This window comes from Diuraphis noxia, unplaced genomic scaffold (assembly GCF_037042655.1).
Source record: "Diuraphis noxia isolate RWA-SAM2 unplaced genomic scaffold, SU_Dnox_SAM2 contig0003, whole genome shotgun sequence".
Lineage (NCBI taxonomy): Eukaryota > Metazoa > Arthropoda > Insecta > Hemiptera > Aphididae > Diuraphis > Diuraphis noxia.
Window position 1 is genome coordinate 36505771 of NW_028301713.1, and position 19718 is coordinate 36525488.

General features: G+C 31.8%; 4 protein-coding genes across 4 annotated transcripts in view; 3 read left to right on the forward strand and 1 right to left on the reverse strand.

Moving 5' to 3' along the window:
* TfAP-2 (transcription factor AP-2) overlaps positions 1–19718 on the forward strand; it is a 192621-nt gene that overhangs the window by 43517 nt on the left and 129386 nt on the right. Inside the window, exon 2 of the mRNA XM_089222386.1 lies at positions 19102–19161. The gene's annotated coding sequence lies outside the window, so the exon portion shown is untranslated. The remainder of the gene's footprint in view (positions 1–19101; positions 19162–19718) is intronic.
* On the reverse strand, positions 458–6495 carry LOC107171834 (uncharacterized). Its single transcript, XM_089224329.1, has 9 exons — positions 6120–6495; positions 5877–6041; positions 5256–5546; positions 4960–5183; positions 4573–4861; positions 4246–4487; positions 3752–3988; positions 3483–3689; positions 458–832 (listed from the first exon to the last, which is right to left on the reverse strand). The coding sequence occupies exons 1-9, from the start codon at positions 6493–6495 to the stop codon at positions 458–460; spliced, it is 2406 nt and encodes an 801-aa protein (XP_089080455.1).
* LOC149057292 (uncharacterized) lies at positions 10582–12287 on the forward strand. Its single transcript, XM_089223365.1, has 2 exons — positions 10582–11910; positions 12255–12287. Exons 1-2 carry the CDS (start codon positions 10582–10584, stop codon positions 12285–12287), a joined length of 1362 nt encoding a protein of 453 aa, XP_089079491.1.
* On the forward strand, positions 12358–15859 carry LOC149057293 (uncharacterized). Its single transcript, XM_089224700.1, has one exon. The coding sequence runs from the start codon at positions 12496–12498 to the stop codon at positions 15814–15816; it is 3321 nt and encodes a 1106-aa protein (XP_089080826.1). The 5' UTR covers positions 12358–12495; the 3' UTR covers positions 15817–15859.

Consider the following 19718-nt stretch of genomic DNA (forward strand, 5'->3'; position numbering starts at 1 on the left):
ATTAAACTTAATGTATCTACGTCAGATTTATTTTTAATCACAATTCACTGCAGAGCATCCATCAGTTTGAACTGATCAAAAGTGGTGTGGCAATTAATATATAAATTATACCTTAATATGTATAACCAGATGTGGATACATCAGTGATCGATTAAAAATTTTATTTGTACATAGGTATCTACTATACAGATGTCGCGTTTTAAATAATATATATTTTATTCGATTTTAATCGATCAGTGATGAACGAAAGAATTGAATTTCATTCCAAATCACCTCAGTGTTATTGGTACTGAATATATATACATAATACCTATTACCTAATATAATAATAATATAGTTCATGAAAACATATGACATTATTTTATACTATACCTATATATTGTAAATGAATTAATTATTTTCAAAATATTGTTAACTCGATCACAATGTAAGTCTCATATATTTCAAATATTTATTTTTATATTTTATTTAATGATGCTAGTTTCGTTTCCATTTCTAATCCTTTACTTACGCCAATAGATACATATTTGTCATACCATTTTTTATAAAGTTCAAATTGTAGAGGGTCCTGATTCGGGTATTTTAAAATGATGGGTACAAACTCCACGGGGTCCAATGGATATTGTCTGATTGTTAACACCCGTTCAGTGGTCATCACTTCGGCCACGATGTCGGCTATCATCTTCTTTGAGTAACCGGCCAACATATTGGCCAATGGTGTAACCGGAAATCTTCGGCTAACTATTGGATAGCTCATTAGCAAGTTGTTGAGGAATAAAAATATTGTATTATCATCAGGTACGGTGAACACGATGGTTTCAAATATTTTTGACTGCAATTATATTTATTTCAATTAAATTATCAGTAACAATACACTTTTGGTCTAGACTCCTAATCGTATTTTATTCATTATTCTGTCATATTTACATTTACAGCCATCTCATTATATTTATAGGCACTTTATTACTTGTTATTCGGATTTATAACTATTTTAACGGTTATTACTTATTTCATTTGTATATAATGATGAGATTTTAAAGATTGATCAAATAGATAGTAAATAACAGGTACATTTATTTTATTTAATAAATACCGTTATTATTAGTGTTATTGTATTATTATAATAAATATTCTTTAAGTAGGTACGTATTATTTATGAATAAGTATAAATTCTATGCTGTAAAATTGATATCATTACGTTGATATATATGTTACTTTTTTCTTAACTAAATTTAACATGTATAATTATAATTCACTGCTCTTATTTTTCCTTTATAGATCACTAATTCTTGTGCAGTATTATGATTACTTACAACAGTTTTCCAACCGAATCGTATATACAACATATTTGTTAATTTATTATGTCAATAAGGATCGATGATCATCGATAAAATTATTGAAAATCTAAAAACAAATATAGGTACCATTACCAAGTAGGTACAATTATATTTATCTGGGCAATAAAAATAGACTTTGGTTTAAATGAGACAAATGTATTGTTTGGGAAAATATAAAGAAATAAATTGTTTAGTAAAAATGTATTTAAAAAAAAATGTTCTAAAAAACTTGCTATAGTTAAAATTGAGTATATGTAGGTATAGATATGGCGTTTAAATTTATTTTATTATAATTTTACGGGAATTAAAAAATAGCTTTTTTTTTTTAAATAAACTGAGCCGTATTTGTTAATAACGATTATGCATTATGTACCCGCAACTCGTTAATATAAAATTATGTTATTAATAATATACATAATTACATTTAATTTTTGAAACATTTTACTTGATCTGTATGCGTGACATAATTAACCCGTGGCGAACGTCGAGCGCATAAACGAGTAGAGCAGTGAATCATATTTATTCGTATACGCTACATATAAAAAAATAATAAAAAAAAAATACAAGAATCGTTTAATCATAATTATAATGGCCAAGCTTTATAGGTCCGTGTAAATGCCGAGACAATGGATGTGATGGGATGTGGAGATTTTCCGTGTCATAGGTATGCGGTTAATGAATGAAATAATTATATGGTATACGTTTTATACACTATAGTGTAACGAGCACGTCGGGTTTTACAGGTTCCTCTATATTATGAGCATTTTTTTCCATTCTCCATCCCTCACGTCCACCCGCCGCCGCCGTCGCCGTTTGTTAATATCATGAGTAGAAATCTCTGGACTTGGCACACCGCACACACGCACTGTGTTATTATTGTTCTTTAAAATTTTTTTTTTTACACTCATACATACACACACACACACACACACACAAATTCGTATTATACATGTGTATAATAATCGATAAAAACCAAGACAACATAAAACATTGTCCTAGATGCTTGTCGCGATTCGACTGAGAACAGCCTCGTGGTTTGGTTCAAGTGAAATATCGATGGGCGGGGGCCTATGATGCAGTACCTATATAAGAAAAACTCACCCGAAACAAGAATATCTGAGAATATTTCAAAACTGCTGTACTCATTTAAGATGATATCCCCTCTTGTTATTTTCCTTTAATATTTGATAATAATTTTGAATATTTCGAATGGTTATAGTATATATTATATATAGGTTTAATAAGTTATACAATTATAGTACCTACTAATATTTGTGCATTGAAATTTTAAATCCAATCAAAAATATAATAAAGACGCACAGTTGTATTTGTAAAAAAATCCAAAATAATTAATCATTGAAAATATTTTATATGTTTATTATGTTTTATATTATATAACATCTATTATGTACTAATAATTTAAATTGTTTGATTAACTCTTTTTTTATTAACTAATATGGTATATAAAATGTTAAATGTTTAAATCTACTTAAATATTATGTAACTAATACCTATAGTCAGATCAGTACCTAAATTTAAAAAAAAATTCGTATGTGAAATACGTGTTTATAGCATATGGCCTTTACATAAAAATAGATTACGAAACTTCAAAACTGCAAAACATCTTTAGTTATTATTGTAATCAAAAAATTATGTTTCTAACTTTTTATTTTTTTACTATTCCAATAATAAATATCTATATCTATATAAATTTCCTTAGTTATTGTTATTTATTAATTACTATGGTTAATCGTCTACTGTATTACTTAATAACTTTTTTTACCCCCACTTTATTAATTATTAGCTAAATCAGTAATCGCTATACATACGCACGTCCTAAATATTTCTACATACTAAACCATAACTTATTTTTCATGAAAGTTAAAGATTGTTATTAACTTACATTATGTAATAATTATTTATTATTTATTATTTTCATTCTTATAAAACATTTTACATAATTAATCAGTAAAGGTTTAACTAATTAATTATGTAATATGTTTTGTTATAAAGTTATGCGTATTTTATATTTTGAGATAAAAAAAAATTTTACTCCCTTAATTATAGAACAATAATGCTATTAAATAACAATTACCAATTTTAATATAAATTTTTAAATGTTAGTATATAGTATTAAATACATACTAGTTTTGTTTTGACAGTCAACCAAGGGCTAGTTGCTTTTCCTATAATTATTATACGATCAGATTTGCTTATGGATTTCAAAAGCATTGTCAACAACTTCGACATCAAATTTGGTTTATATTCTTTTAAATCATTTGGAACATTCTTATAAAATGGAACATCAGCTAAAGCCACTTCGATCACAACTGGCTGATATGTTTTAGCAAACTATAAAGATGTACCTAAATGATTTTGTTTGTATTTAAAAACACATAACCACGTAATAGTACCTTAATGATATTGTTGACTAATTGATTTATTTCTGATAGTTCTGGATAATTTTCTGACACATTCTTAAGTGTTAATTCGACCTTTAATGATCCAGTTTCTGTACATATTGCATTTGTTAACATCGTTTTGCCGGACTTTTGGGGACCAGCTATCAATAGTGATCGACTGAATTCGATATTTTTATACGTACGAAGCTCACCAAAAGTCAAACCGATTACACATAACTCTTTGATGATCTATACAAATATGAATGTTAATACTTATAGAATTATTTTAAATCGCTTTATTTTATTATTAATAATGTATAAGTATGATTCAATAATTTATATTGAATGATTATAAATAAATATTTTTGTAATTAGATATTTAGTTGTTAAACTATAAATATTTTAATACTAGGTATAATAATGAAACTCAAAAAGATCTTCGATTAATAAAAAAAAAAATAAAAGTATTATTAGTAACGAAAATATATTAAATTTAATTAACTTACTTGACGTACATCACCTAAGCAGTAGGGTGGATCAGAATAATATGGTTCTCCTCTCAATACACTAGCACTTAATGACACTTCTCCTTGGAAATCTATAAATCTGGAGGTTACTGACTTTTTAAGTAAATTGTTTTTAACCAATTCTTCAAAGATTTTAATTGGGTCTGGTGTTTTATTTTTTTCAGAATCTCTTTTTTCAAAAATTTTTGTAACTTTTTTTGTTGGTTCTTTATATTTCTTTTCTGAAATAAGTTAATATAATTCTTACATAATATTAAGAACAACGTAAATACATAAATGTATTCAACATTTTAGTAAGCACTTTACTCAAGTCTCGAGCATATGCCTTTTTTAGAATATTCAATTCTTCTTTAATAGTTTCATCAACTAAAGTTCTAAGTTCCACTTGAGCATTTGAAAAAATTTCAGATTTTATTAAATCTTCCCTAATTTCATTTTCGATTCCATTATATAACGCCCAATTACTATCATATTCGTTAAATATTTCTTTAAATCGTTCCGTTAATTCACTTAATTCCAGAACGATGCCCACAATTTTAATTGATGCTGTTAAATTTTCTCTAATTTTTGCGCTTTCGAGATTTTTTTCTTTTTCCTAGATATATGTTATATATAATTTTATAGTAATAGTTATACTTTACGGATTGTTTTTTTTTAAATATAATATGCATAAAATATAAATGTATACATTACTATTTTATTTTTTTCTGCCAATTGTTTCATTAGTAATTTTTTCTCTTTTGCTGGTTTATTTTCAAATTCTATAATTAACATCGCAAGTATTTCAGCCATTTCTATTGTCATCCATCTTCCTGTTTGAATAATAGCCGAACCTCCAAGTGGTAATCTTTGTTTTAATGCTGACTTATAACGTACATCCGGTATATTTAAGTCCTCTAAGATAGCAGGCGATAAAACTATAAATAGTTAAAATTTACTAGAAATTATTCAAAATTTTACCACAGTTTTAAATAATATATTATCTTTACTTATTGGCGGTAATCCAATAATATTATTATCATCGTCAGAAAACACGATAGGTTTCGAATCTGGCCAAGACGGTAAAATATGACACGTTTTAAAATACTTCCAAACGTACGTTCTTAGCTCATCTTCGATTTCTTCAATTATTTCATATTTGTTACGTTTGACAAAATTTTCTTCCAATTTAATTCTAGTGTTACGATACTTTATATCTGCTTCAGTTTGCTGTATTTGAATTATATCCTCTATTTCACGATAAATATCTAAATTAAGTTTTTCACTAGTCATGTGCATACCTATTATAAAAAATTTGAATATACATTTTTATAATATACATATAAATAATTGTTAATTATATAGCATACAATGTATCGTTTTATAAATACTACAGCCAGATAAATAGCTGATCACATGATCTCCCTACTACCCACTGTTGTGGTAAGCATTGACAAAGACCTATAGAGGTCGTTTCAATAAACGAATTAAATAAATAAATAAATACTGCAGCTTTAATTCGAATATGATACTTTAACTGCTTCTCAACAGTAAAGATGAGCACAATTAATCTTAAAAATAAATTAAGTCACAGTATTTTTATAATTGACAAATTTTAACTATAAATTTACCAAGTTGAATGTGTCGTTTTTGTTTCCGAGCACTAATCTGTATCATCATACGATAATATCTCCAAAATCTTTGAATCTTAACTGCCGCTACTCGACCTTTCTCTTTACTGGGCTGTATATACTTCCCGGAAATTATGTTTTCCCTAGTTATTCTAGCAGATATTACTAAATTAAACAATAATTAAATAGATTAAAAATGTTAAATAATGTTAATTCCTATAACATAAATTTATACAAATATACATTCATTGACAGCTACACGATCTCTTGCTGCTCTGATATGTTTTTGAATGAATTTTATAGACGATTCTCTTGAATTATCTGCACTTGTAACTTTTTGTAATGTAGGTGCAGATTGTGCATCTATAACAAATTTGTCTACATCTAAATATGATTCCGATGATTCTTGACTTATAAATTGATTATTATTAGAGCCATTTACATCTTCTATTTCAATTCTTTCGTTTTTTATTTCACTTAATGAATTGTTGTTGTCTTCTGTTAAAATACGGTTATTTATTTCATCAATCTTATTGTCCATATCATCTAAAAACGATAGTCTCTCGTTTCGAAAACATCGAGGTATACTTAATTCAAACTGTTCATAGTTTATTTTCATATAATTCAATTCTTCAATTAATGGTCTGTATATACCCGCATAAATATTTCAAAATATACACAATAATGCATTTTAATTAATCATACGTGTATATTGAGACGTCTTCACCAATTAGAATTTGTTTAAGTTCAAGTATACGACCGAAAGTGCACATTAATAATTTTTTTATAAAAATTCGTAACTGAGGTTGTATAATATAGTTATGGCATGCCGTTAGTTCGTTACTAGTCACCATATATCTTAAAACATTTAAGCGGAAATTAATTGAAAACATGTATATTTTTATACAAGTATACCTACCTATATAGGTTCTTAGGTTTGTTTTTAGTAGACATCGACATAATTTTAAAGACGTACCTTTTTTTATGTTCTGTATTTTCTAATCGAATAATTCTTGTATCATATATATTTTATTATCTATATACTATAATCTATTAGTATATATCTTTTTTATACTACTATCACTATTTTATTATTAAAATATATACTGTGATAAAACTTTTTATTAAATATTTAGACATTATTTTAATACCAATAATTAACTGCTAATTGTTTATAAATATGTATCTATAAATTATAACAGATGTTTTAAATGTTTCATTATTTTATTAAATTTTGTTTTCACAATAATTTTAATACGTAAAATGTATTAGAAAATAAGGTTGTTCATAATATATATATATATAATATTATCATAATGAATATTGAATAAAACATTTTTTATTCAAAATAAGTTGTTTTGAAAAAGAATTTTATACAAAAGTAATGTGGTATTAACAAAAAAATAAAAGTAAACATAATTTAATCAATAATAATAGGTTACTATTATTCTCAATCAAAACTTTAAAATTATAAAAAAATCTATGTGTAGGTACTATTAATAATTGATAGAAATGTATTATCGATGCTATAAAATGATTGTATCATATTTATGTTTTATTTTCATGATTTTAATTTATATAAATGCGTTCATGTTCGTATTATATATTTAAGTAATTTAAATTAACATCTGCAGTGTTTTTTTCTGACTACCGTTTAATCAATTCGTTATTAGCACATTGGGCGGGTGTTATCGTATACTTCACATCGATATTATAACAATCGTAGGTTATATTATATATTTATATATTATTAAACGGTTGTCATGATAATAATAATAAAAAAATAATATTAAATAATAATTTTATACAATATGTCCGAACGACTGTCGGAGTTTTAGAGATTGAGATGACGATCTAAAATTTGAATAACGTTTGCGGCACTATTTTATATAGATGTATTTAGGTACACATCACACGCGAAATATTAATTATTAGATCTACCTGTTAGCGAGGAGGTTGCAGAACGGCCGCCGGTACAACGGTTATCTGTATACGACTTTACAATGTATTATATCAAAACTCAAGAGCACATAGTAATATGCCCAAAATAATACTATCATAATAATACCTAACGTAAAGGCTGGCTGTGGTGGCACGCACCAGATTTCTGTCGATGTTCGGGGCGGCGTGCACAAACGCCCGATCGTCACTCTCAATCTGTCGCAACCGCTCGACGGTGTCCCTCCACGCTGGTCCGGTACTACAGCGGTGGTGGTTGTCGACCATGCCGGCGGTGGTGTCGCCAAAACAATCGAAATCGTGGCGGACGATACAGGGTAGTACGTATACCTATTGGTTATGGGTATAATGTTGTTACCGCATACCCCAAACCGTATACGACGATGACGAGAGCGGTGGGCCGAACTCGAGGCGAAATACGGCGATTGAATAATAATAATAATAATAATAATAAAAATAATAAATATTAAAACGAGACGTATCACGTATCTACGCGACCAATCGTGCGAACACAGCACCTCCTACTCTGGCCGAGCGGTGATCAGAATAATATATTATTTTAATTAATTAAATACCATAATGTATTGTGTAGTAATGGTAATAACAATAATACGTACAGCAGCGACGTTACCTTGGTAACGAAGATTCGACAACGATGACGTCGTCGTCGGCCGCGCTAAAAGTTCACCACCCGACGAGGTGAAACCAGTTGTGCGGCAGCTCCCACTCCGAGACACGCGCGCCACCGACCAATACGCAGCCGACTGGACCGACGACTGTGTCCGTTCCACATGAGTGTGATACGAAATCATAATAAATAATAATGTATTTTACAAGTCGTGCACGTGTGTATATCATTATTATTATTATTATTATAAACAGCATGGCTGCGGTCGATCCAGTTGTCAACCAGTACATCGATTTCTGCGGTCAGGTCCTCCCGCTCGAGAACGCCCCCGCCTTTCTAAAGTATAGGCTCGCATTTAAACGTATTCCGCATGTCTAATGACGATAACTTAATTTAGTTATATTATTGTACAATATGGTATTTTTTCCATATAATCTCATTTAAAAGTGTAAAACCCGTGACGATAAAGTAACGTACGGATAATACTATAATATGATGAGTAAATGAGGTAAATATATTCTGATATTCAAAATATGCAATCAGAATTATTGTTGTGCGTCCGATTGATTTTGTTGTTGTTTCACCTTATAAATAATTATATTTAACAGCAAAATATTAATTATATAAATGTTAAAAATGATGAAATAATAAAAACGAATTCAAAACAAAAAAATCTATAGGTATACCTGACTTTTGAGACCATAATTTCACATCTTTAAGATTCTTTGTTATTTATGGCATATATGACAAGGGGAAAAAGACCAAGGAGAAGACCGCGGAAAAGATGAAAGGACAGCGTCAAGAAATTATTAGAAGACATTGGAGTGGACTGGGAACTGGCATATGATAGAGAGAGATGGAAGGAAGTAGTTTTGGCGGCCAAGAGTCTAAATGGCTCGTAAAAGCCTGAAAAAAAAAGATTCTTTGTTCTACTTAGTGATAGTGTCCTGTGGGTCTAAAATATTAGGATATTTAACAATTACAATTCCAAACTCATGATTTGAATACATTCATTATTGAAGGAAAAACGGAGGTGAACATACTTATGGAATCTCCCAGTAAAGTCATTGAGTTGGTTACTATAAAATGGATATATTCAACTTAAATTTCATCTTATTTTATAAACAATTTTTAGCGAATGCTATGGTTTAATCAGCTTCTGTATTACTGTGAATAATAAAATGTATATTTATAATTACAAGTAGCTGTTAATAAAATTATCAGTTAAACATTGTCGCGTATCGGTTTAAATATTATCGATAAAGAAAGATTAAACCGTAATGATATTGTTATCGGCTAGCGGGGCCGACGCGGATTTGCCTTTGATAAGTTTTGAAATACATAGTTTAGTTAGTCGTCGAAAAATAGCGAACGGGACATGTCGGCTCTCCATCGTAATAATAAAAATAAACTTATTTAACAGTTTTATAGCTCAATTTCGTGTAATTTATTAAATTAAATAGTTTGCTAATTAAAACTGAATATCCGAAGTAACCAGCATCGGAAACTTACAGTCCACTCCGCAACATTTGGTCCATCGACCCGGATATTCAGTGTTGGTTAGCAAAGCGTATGTCGTGTTTTAGTCGTTAATCGAGTATAGTGTGAAAGTTAAAGTTACAAAGTTAACTGCGGGTAAAATAAAATTGTGAGTCGCATATGCGTAGTAAAATTGTTACGTGGCTTTTACGAGCTAAATAAATCGGATATTCGTATATTTCGAAAATCGTGAAAACAATATAAATAACATCCATAGTGGCGTGCAGGCAGCTGGCAAGTACAGTAATACGGCTTATATGATGTATTGTGGATGGCGAAAAAGGGGCAAATCAATAACCTCAGCGACGATCAAGTTTCCCAAGCAATAGCTGGGCCTCTCGAGAAAAATTGTCAATCAACGTCTGGCGTAAAGGTAAGAGTCTCAGATTAAAAATAATTCCTGTGTAAAATTTCCTTGGGTTTCACCTAGTGAGTATATATAAAAAAAAAAAAAAAAAGCTTGTACGTAGTGCGTAAAGCAGGTCGAATAAACGCAGATAGCAGCCAACAGGTTTAACGTAATAAGCGAGATAATATTATATTCAGCCGTAATATAAATTATAAACGGTAATAATTGATATGGGTGAAGAAAGAAATTTCACGATAAGACGCGGCCAACTAAAAGGCACAATTACGAGATTCTTGACTTACCTAAAAAGTGAAGAATTAGATCCAAATCAAGTATCGTTAAGAAAAGAAAAAATTGAAGAAGTTTGGCATGAATTTGACCAGGTTCAAACGGCACTTGAATTGTCGGAGGATATAAACATTTTAAGCGAAAATACGGAGTATCGTAAAGAGTTCGAGGATCTATACTTTAAAGCGATAGTAGAAGCAAATAAAATTATGTCTCCAGGAATGGTAAAAGAGACTACCTCTGAACGAGGAGATATGGCGATGGCGAGCGAAAGAAGTATAGGGAAAATCAGTATGGCACCGCAAGTGAAATTGGCGGCATTAAAGGTACCTGTTTTTAATGGAGATTATTTAGAATGGGCGTCGTTTTATGATACATTTACGGCGCTAGTACATACGCACCCGGACCTATTACCCGTATCAAAGTTTTTTCATTTGCGCGAAGCGCTATCAGGAGAGGCGGCTAACTCGATAAGATGTTTGGAGACAACGGCAAGTAATTATGAAAAAGCGTGGAGCATTCTGTGTGCGAGATATAATAACAAAAAGGTTCGAATACAAGCCCACGTGAGAGCAATATTTGAGTTGGATGCGCTGCAGAGTGACTCGGCAATAAAACTTAGATGTTTTTTTGATGCGTTGTCAGGTCACATGCGAGCTCTAGAGGCGTTAGATCAAGATCCGGAAAGTTGGGGCCCGTTATTAATGCATTTAATTAGTACCAAATTAGAAAAAAAAACGTTACAAGAGTGGGAGGCGGGAAGCCCTAAGGACAGAATTGCCGATGTTTCAGAGATAATGCAATTCCTGGAAAATCGATTTAAAATATTAGAAGCCATCGAATCAACGAAAAACGTACATAGTAGTACGCGAGGGGCTATTAGTAACGGATCGACAGGACAAGGCAAATCGAACAAATATAATAATCAATTTTCGTCTTTAATGATAAGTGCGGGTTTAAAGTGTTACGTGTGTCAGTTGCCACACACTATCTATAAATGTCCAACGTTAATTGCCTTACCGATAAAAGAAAGAATAAATAAAGTAACTGAATTGAAATTATGTAAGATTTGTTTACGTCAGCACGAAAATAAAAAGTGCTTTGCGAAATATTGCTTCAAGTGTTCGAAACCGCATAATACATTGTTGCATTTAGTGCAAAATAAAAATGCAGAACAGGGTATTAAAAAAGCAACTGAAAACGCGGAAGAAAGCACGTCGACGGCATCGTCATCAATAAGTGCTCATACGCTGGTACAAAATGACGAGCAGGTATTATTATCAACAGCGGTAGTGCATATACACAATGCCAGCGGTGAAAACGTCGAATGCCGTATATTGTTAGATTCCGGCTCACAGTGCAATTTAATTACCGAAAATATGGTTCAAAATATAAGATTAAAAAGGTACCAAGTGCAGCACACAGTAATGGGAGTCGGTGGGATAACACAACCGGTTACGCGCGCTGTAAATGTTTCAATCACATCGCGATATAATAGTTTCAATTTAATATTGACCTGCCTAGTCGTACAAAAGATCACACATTGTATGCCTAATAAGGAGGTGGAAAATTGCGTAACTCCCAATGATATAAATCTCGCGGACCCGTTATTTAGACGCCCGCAGAAAATAGATTTGTTATTGGGTAACAAACATTTCTTTGAAATAATATGTGCCGGCCAAATTAAACAGCACATTGCCGGACCGATATTTCAAGAAACACGTTTCGGCTGGGTGGTAGCTGGACCGGTCTTGAGAAAGAGCGGTAAGGAAACAAGTAGCGTAACGCACGCAGCGTGTGTGGAAAATGACTTACATTTTGAAAATTTAATATCAAAGTTTTGGCGTATAGAAAAAATGGAGACGGGCCCACCTTTAACATTAGAAGAGAAAATGTGTAGGATTCATTTTGACGAAACAGTCCAACGGGACGAAAACGGACGTTTTGTTATCCGTTTACCGTTTAAAAATACTAATAACGCGTCTACATTAGGAAAATCGTATCAGATCGCAAGGCGTCGGTGGGTGGCGACCGAAAATAGACTCCGAAATAATAGACCACTACGCGAAGCATACACGCAATTTATGCACGAATATGAAGCGTTAGGGCATATGGAACGGGTAATTGAAGAAGAGGGTGAGGAAGAGGAAAATAAGTGTTATTTGCCACATCACGCGGTAATAAATGAAAATAGCACGACGACTAAGGTGCGGGTGGTGTTTGACGCGTCCTGTAAGACAGAATCTGGCAACAGCTTGAACGACTTATTATTAAAAGGGCCAGTTTTGCAGGACGAATTACTATACATACTAGCGCGTTTCCGTACCTATAATTATGTATTATCAGCCGATATCACAAAAATGTACCGGCAAATTAAGGTAGCGAACGAAGATTGTAATTATCAGCGTATATTGTGGCGGGCCGATCCAAAAATGCCAATACAAGTTTATCGTCTTACCACATTAACTTACGGTACGGTACCTGCAGCTTTCATAGCAACAGCTTGCTTAGAAAAATTAGCTGATACAGGAAACGATTACCTACGGGCGCGTGAATCCATAAAAAGGGATTTTTATATGGATGACTATTTAAGTGGCGCTTCAACAAAAGAGGAAGCTATAATGTTAAAACATGAAATAATGTCAATATTAAAACAAGCGGGTTTCGAGCTACGTAAGTGGTCGTCCAATGACCCTAGTATTATAAATAGTAATATGTCGGTCAGTGACAACGGTGCGGGTAACGATGTGCGTGTTTTCGATTGTGCGATAACAAAAATACTAGGCCTATTCTGGGAGCCGAGCGACGACGTATTACGATATAAAGTAAGCGAATACGTTGAAAGTACGGAAATTATAAACAAACGAAAAATATTGTCCGAAATATCTACAATATTCGACCCACTCGGTTTAGTAGGTCCAGTTGTAATAGTAGCTAAATTATTTATACAAAATTTATGGCAGTTACGGGTAAGCTGGGACGAACAATTACCGAAAGACGTATCGGACGAATGGCTACGATACAAAAAATGTTTACCACTACTAAATAAACTAGTAATTCCGCGTATGATGATTGGTAAGCATAAAATTATAAATATACAAATTCATGGATTTTCGGATGCGTCGATAAAGGCTTATGGCGCATGTTTATATTTACGCAGTACGGATGAAGTGGGTACACACACAGTGAGACTTATATGCGCCAAATCTAAGGTCGCACCGTTAAAAACGATATCATTACCGAGACTGGAACTATGCGCTGCGTTACTATTGGCTCGTATGCAGCAATGTGTAATTCCAAAATTACGACTAGAAATCGAGAGGAAATATTTTTGGTCGGATTCTACTATTACTCTCGCTTGGATCTCGTCACCGTCCACTAGGTGGAAAACATTTGTTGCCCACAGAGTGGGAGAGATTCAAGATTTATCTTGCGCTAGTGAGTGGTCACACGTTAGTACACACGACAATCCGGCTGATCTAATATCGCGCGGGTGTGATGCGTCACAAATTTCGGCTATGGAGTTATGGTGGTTTGGCCCAAAATGGTTGTGTTTAAATAAAGAAGATTGGCCGTCAAAAAAGGAGGGGTTAAACCATCAATTAAATAATAAAAATATTCCTGAGAAAAAAAACGTATTAGAATTTTCCGGTATTATCACGGATAAATTTTCTATATTTGACAAGTATTCGTCGTTGAATAAAATAATACGAATTACTGCGTATTGCGTGCGTTTTTATAATAAAATAAAAGAACCAAAAAACTCAGAGTGCGGAGTCTTAACAACCACTGATTTACATAATGCAAATTTGCGACTTTTAATTAGAGTACAAAAGGACTATTTTGAAAAAGAGTTAAATGAATTAAATTCGGCAAATGGTCAGGTATCGTCGAAAAGCAAGTTGTTCAGATTGAGACCGTTTCTCGACGAAGATGGATTAATACGTGTGGGCGGGCGGCTAAAGAATGCAGTATCATTAGGTATTTTTCAAAGGCACCCCATAGTATTACCAAAGGATTCCGCGTACACTAATTTGTTGTTTCGACGGGAGCATGAGCAGTTATTACATGGAGGTCCGCAGGCAATGTTAGCATCGATAAGGCTGCAATATTGGCCACTTAATGCCCGAAACATAGCTCGAAAGACCGTGTACCGTTGTGTAAAATGTTTTCGAATGAAACCTACCGTGGTACAGCCAATCATGGGCAATTTACCTAGAGAGCGTGTAGAAACACAATCTCGTGCCTTTAAAATCTGCGGTGTCGATTTCGCGGGGCCTATAATGGTAAAACAAAGTTTAAGGCGAAATGCACCCGCGACAAAAGGATATGTTTGTATATTTGTATGTTTTGCCACTAAGGCGGTGCATATTGAGGTCGTTATAGATTTGAGTACTAAGTCATTTTTAAATGCATTGAACCGATTTTTTGATCGCAGAGGTAAATGTGCTACGATTTATTCTGACAATGCTACAAACTTCGTAGGAGCAAACAGGCATTTAAAAGAGGTGTATCAACTTTTTCGAGATCAAGGGCATCAAGAGATCGTTCAATCTGACCTGGCTACAATAGGAGTACAATGGAAATTTATTCCCCCCCGGTCGCCTCATTTTGGTGGATTATGGGAGGCAGCGGTTAAGTCAATGAAATCATTATTACGAAGTGTACTAGGCGAATCTTATTTAACCTACGAAGAGTTATGTACTATACTCACCAGGGTAGAAGCGTGTCTAAATTCTCGGCCTTTAACGGCTTTGTCCTCTGATCCTTCCGATTTATTATATATCACTCCAGCTCATTTCCTAATCGGAGACTCCCTAATGTCTATACCAGAGCGGGATGAAACAAATACGCAGGTAAACCGTTTAGACCGTTGGCGCCGCGTTCAACAATTTTCACAGATTTTGTGGAAACGTTGGAGTCGCGAGTATTTGCATCAATTGCAAGAGAGGTCAAAGTGGGCTAGTGAAAAGGGACCCAAGGTAGACATCGGCAGTGTAGTTCTAATTCGGGAAGAAAATCTGCCACCCTTACGGTGGAAAATCGGACGAGTGAAGGAGGTGACACGGGGAGATGACAACATCATTCGTACCGTGGTAGTCAAAACGGTTGATGGTGAGTTGACACGGGCAGTGCGTAAGCTATGTCCGCTACCATTCGAAGGAAATGATGTTTAAATTCAAAGGCCGAAATAAATTAATTCTTTTCATGATTTTTTAGTATATGAATTATTTGTTTATGATTTTATTCGTATTATTATTAATATTTAAATACAATAAATTTTTTTTTTTTTATACCTTTTATTATCCATTATATTATATTATGTTATTATGTTAGTCATGTACTCATGTGTTATAATTATTATTAGTTGAAACATATTTCAAGGCGGGCGGCATGTCGCGTATCGGTTTAAATATTATCGATAAAGAAAGATTAAACCGTAATGATATTGTTATCGGCTAGCGGGGCCGACGCGGATTTGCCTTTGATAAGTTTTGAAATACATAGTTTAGTTAGTCGTCGAAAAATAGCGAACGGGACATGTCGGCTCTCCATCGTAATAATAAAAATAAACTTATTTAACAGTTTTATAGCTCAATTTCGTGTAATTTATTAATTTAAATAGTTTGCTAATTAAAACTGAATATCCGAAGTAACCAGCATCGGAAACTTACAGTCCACTCCGCAACAAACATATTTTATTTAAATAAATCGCATTTAACAAAGTCAGTACTGACTAGGTTTATGAACTATGGTATAATTACTATATAATTAGCCTCAAATTAATTTAAATATATTGAAAATCTACAACAAAATATTTAAATAATGCCTAAAATCATGTGATGAAAAATCGTTATTTCTCGTCTTATTATTCAATGACTTCAAAATTGTGTTTTCAAACGATCAGATAAAATTATTGTGATATATTTGAAGCCAATTTACTCTTATATTTTTCCTATTAAATAAAAAAAGTTTATGAGAAATATTGCATTTATACATTTTCAAGCCTTATGTTAAGCTGTATGTTTAAATTGAACATTTTATGATTTTTAAATAAATATATATATTTGTGTATGATAAGTTTCGAGATATAATAATTTAAGGTTAAAATCTCAACTACAAAAAAAAAACTACAAAGTTCATATGAATTGATTTCTAAAGCTCTGTGATTCTATACAGATAAATTATATGTCAACACTTTATTTTAGAAATACCATATTATCTGACCTAAAAAATTATTATACATAATGTGCTTGTAAATAACATATTATATCATTCGTTCCAAAATATTCATTATTATTTATTACATAACTTGATATTATAATTGTAAATTCGATAAAATGACAATATATTAACTATTAAATCATTGTTATAAAATTAGATATTTTTTTTTTACTTCATCTATAATAATAAAGTAAAAATATAAATTTAAATACTACTCCGCCACTCCGGTAAGCATAACTTGTGATGAAGTATGATATAAATAACATAAATTAATTACTATTGCAACTTTGCTAACACTAAATGTATTATTTTTTCAAAAACTTCTTCTATATTAATCTTGAGATAATTATATAGTCACGATTTTATAATAAAGCTTAAAAGCTATTTTAATACGTTTTTCGTGCTGCAGATTCATAATTAGATTAATTTTAATTTTATTAAATTGTTATATAAAATGTGCTTTGAAAAATATTAAGAATTATATGGTTTCGAAGTGATTTGACAACCTAAACATTAAAAATACAATTAAATTTACGACAAAACGAAATCGTAATTTACAGCTATATATAGTTACCGCAAAAAATAAAATTCCAAACAAAATACATGGACCACGAAATTGTGAGTAGCATAATGTATATATCATAATATACTGTATATACAATTATAGTCTCGTACGTGTATATTCTATATACATATATGTATAAATATTAAGTTGAAGTGCTATATGCACCTACTCTATCTATATGTGTGTGTGTGTGTGTGTGGTGAATTTACGGCGGCAAATAGAGTGAAAATATCTTTAAAACAATAATTTTCACGCGCACGACTACTATATTTATACACCCGAGACCGACACGCACTGGTTTGATGCCGCAGGATAAACCACCCGAGTTAATGCAAATTCGCCGTTTTCCATTCGAACAACGGTGGTAGTGGTGAGTGCCGTTTTGAAATGTTTCTCCGCCATCGTTGCAGATGTTGTGGTTCCCATGCTCGAGGGCCCGTAATCTAGAGTGTAGCGGCACTTTACGAAAAACTTCAATCGGAATTTTCTCAAAAAATATATCGTATCGGCTAAAGCTTTTCTCGGTTCACATTTAAGACTTGGTTTAAAAACAGTTAAACGAAATATTATTCCCCAAATAAGAACTCATCAGTCATAACTCATCACCTATCAGCATTGTATACTAGTATATAGTTAGTAGTTACATTCGTATCTAATACTTTTGTTTAAAATCCTTAACATGCAGTCCAATTTTTTTAATTAGCAAACTCTCAATGTGAGCTACAAACGCAATAACTAATAATTAATGTCTGCGTTACCATAAAAACTTGCATTAACATTATAATACATTAATTATCAGACAAAGTTTAAGTAGTTATATACTAACGCTTAAGGCCTAACTAAATCTGATGTATAAAATAAAAATAAATTACTCATACAAAACTTGTTTACTATGAAAAATGTATAATACTATTTAATGATTTTATGTTTTTCTGTATATATGGGGCATATTATGTATAATACCTTCCAATAAAGCATAAACCTCGAGTTATACTATATACTTGAGAATAGTTTTTTTTTTTTTAAACATATTTATTTTAATTTGTACAATCTGTAACAGAAATTTACAATAAGCACAATGGAGCGTTATATAGTAGGTTGTGGTTGGCTTGGTTGAAGAAGCCATTCAGTAATTGCACTTCATGGCGAGATAGTATTGTGATTAGTGGGCTAGTTAACTAATGGAAATTTGAGGTGGAAGCGTTTGTATTGAGTTTTGGTGACGTTTTTTACTGTCGTAATGAGGAAGTCCCTGTGAAAGGTGGCATTCGATACATAAAAAAGGGCTTTAGTTATCTGTCGTAGGCATTTAGATTGAAAGGTTTGGATTTGGCTTATGTTAAAGTCTTTGGCTGATCCCTAGAGTTAAATTCCGTAGGACCAGATAGGTTTGAGGAGTACCTTATAAGGATTTTATTATTTAATAAGACGTGTTTGCGAAGTTGTGAGAATAGTTTATATCAAAATATCATGAGTCAGTAACACAATCACACAATCATTAGCCTAAAATTACAAAATACCTATGTGTAAATTCGACGTATCAAGTACAGTTAATCAATTAAATAAATTGTACAAAAATAAAACTGTTAAAATAATTATCCTTATTTTAATCAATTCCTGTTAATTCATACAAAACACAAAACATTTTAAATATTAAACTAAATTTTTTTAGAAGTGAAAATCTTTGGACATCATCCTACAGAAGTAGCATCATCGCAGTCAAAAATGATCGGTAAGTTTTTACTTTTCATTACAGTTAATTATGACGAAAACATGAAAATGTTTTAAAACGTAAAATTAATAAGTTAAATTTAAACTAATAATGAAGTACATGGGTATTTGAGTATCATATTGGAATCAGTTTTTTTTTTAAATTTTAAGGATGTATCCTACTTCTATACCAAATTATCATTATCAATAAACCTATAGGAAGGCGGCAATAGGTTCTCAATCGGGGAGACAGGTGAATTCCAGAAGGCGTGTCGTCTATATAGGCTATTTTATATATTTTATATACGAGAATGATAATTCTATTGTGCGGGACCTGTAGAGCATGTGGAAATATGTTCATACACACATATTATATATATAGCGACCCCTTCTATTAATTATTGTTTATTCATAATCAAACAAAGCCGCTTTTTTTCCGTGTACCTACATTATATATATACAATATACATTATAGGGCATTTGGGCCACGCAAATGATACGTTTGGCGGTCGCGCGGAGACAGTCAGATCGTACCGGGGGTGGAACCGACCCTTATAGACGGGCAATGATGATGATAGT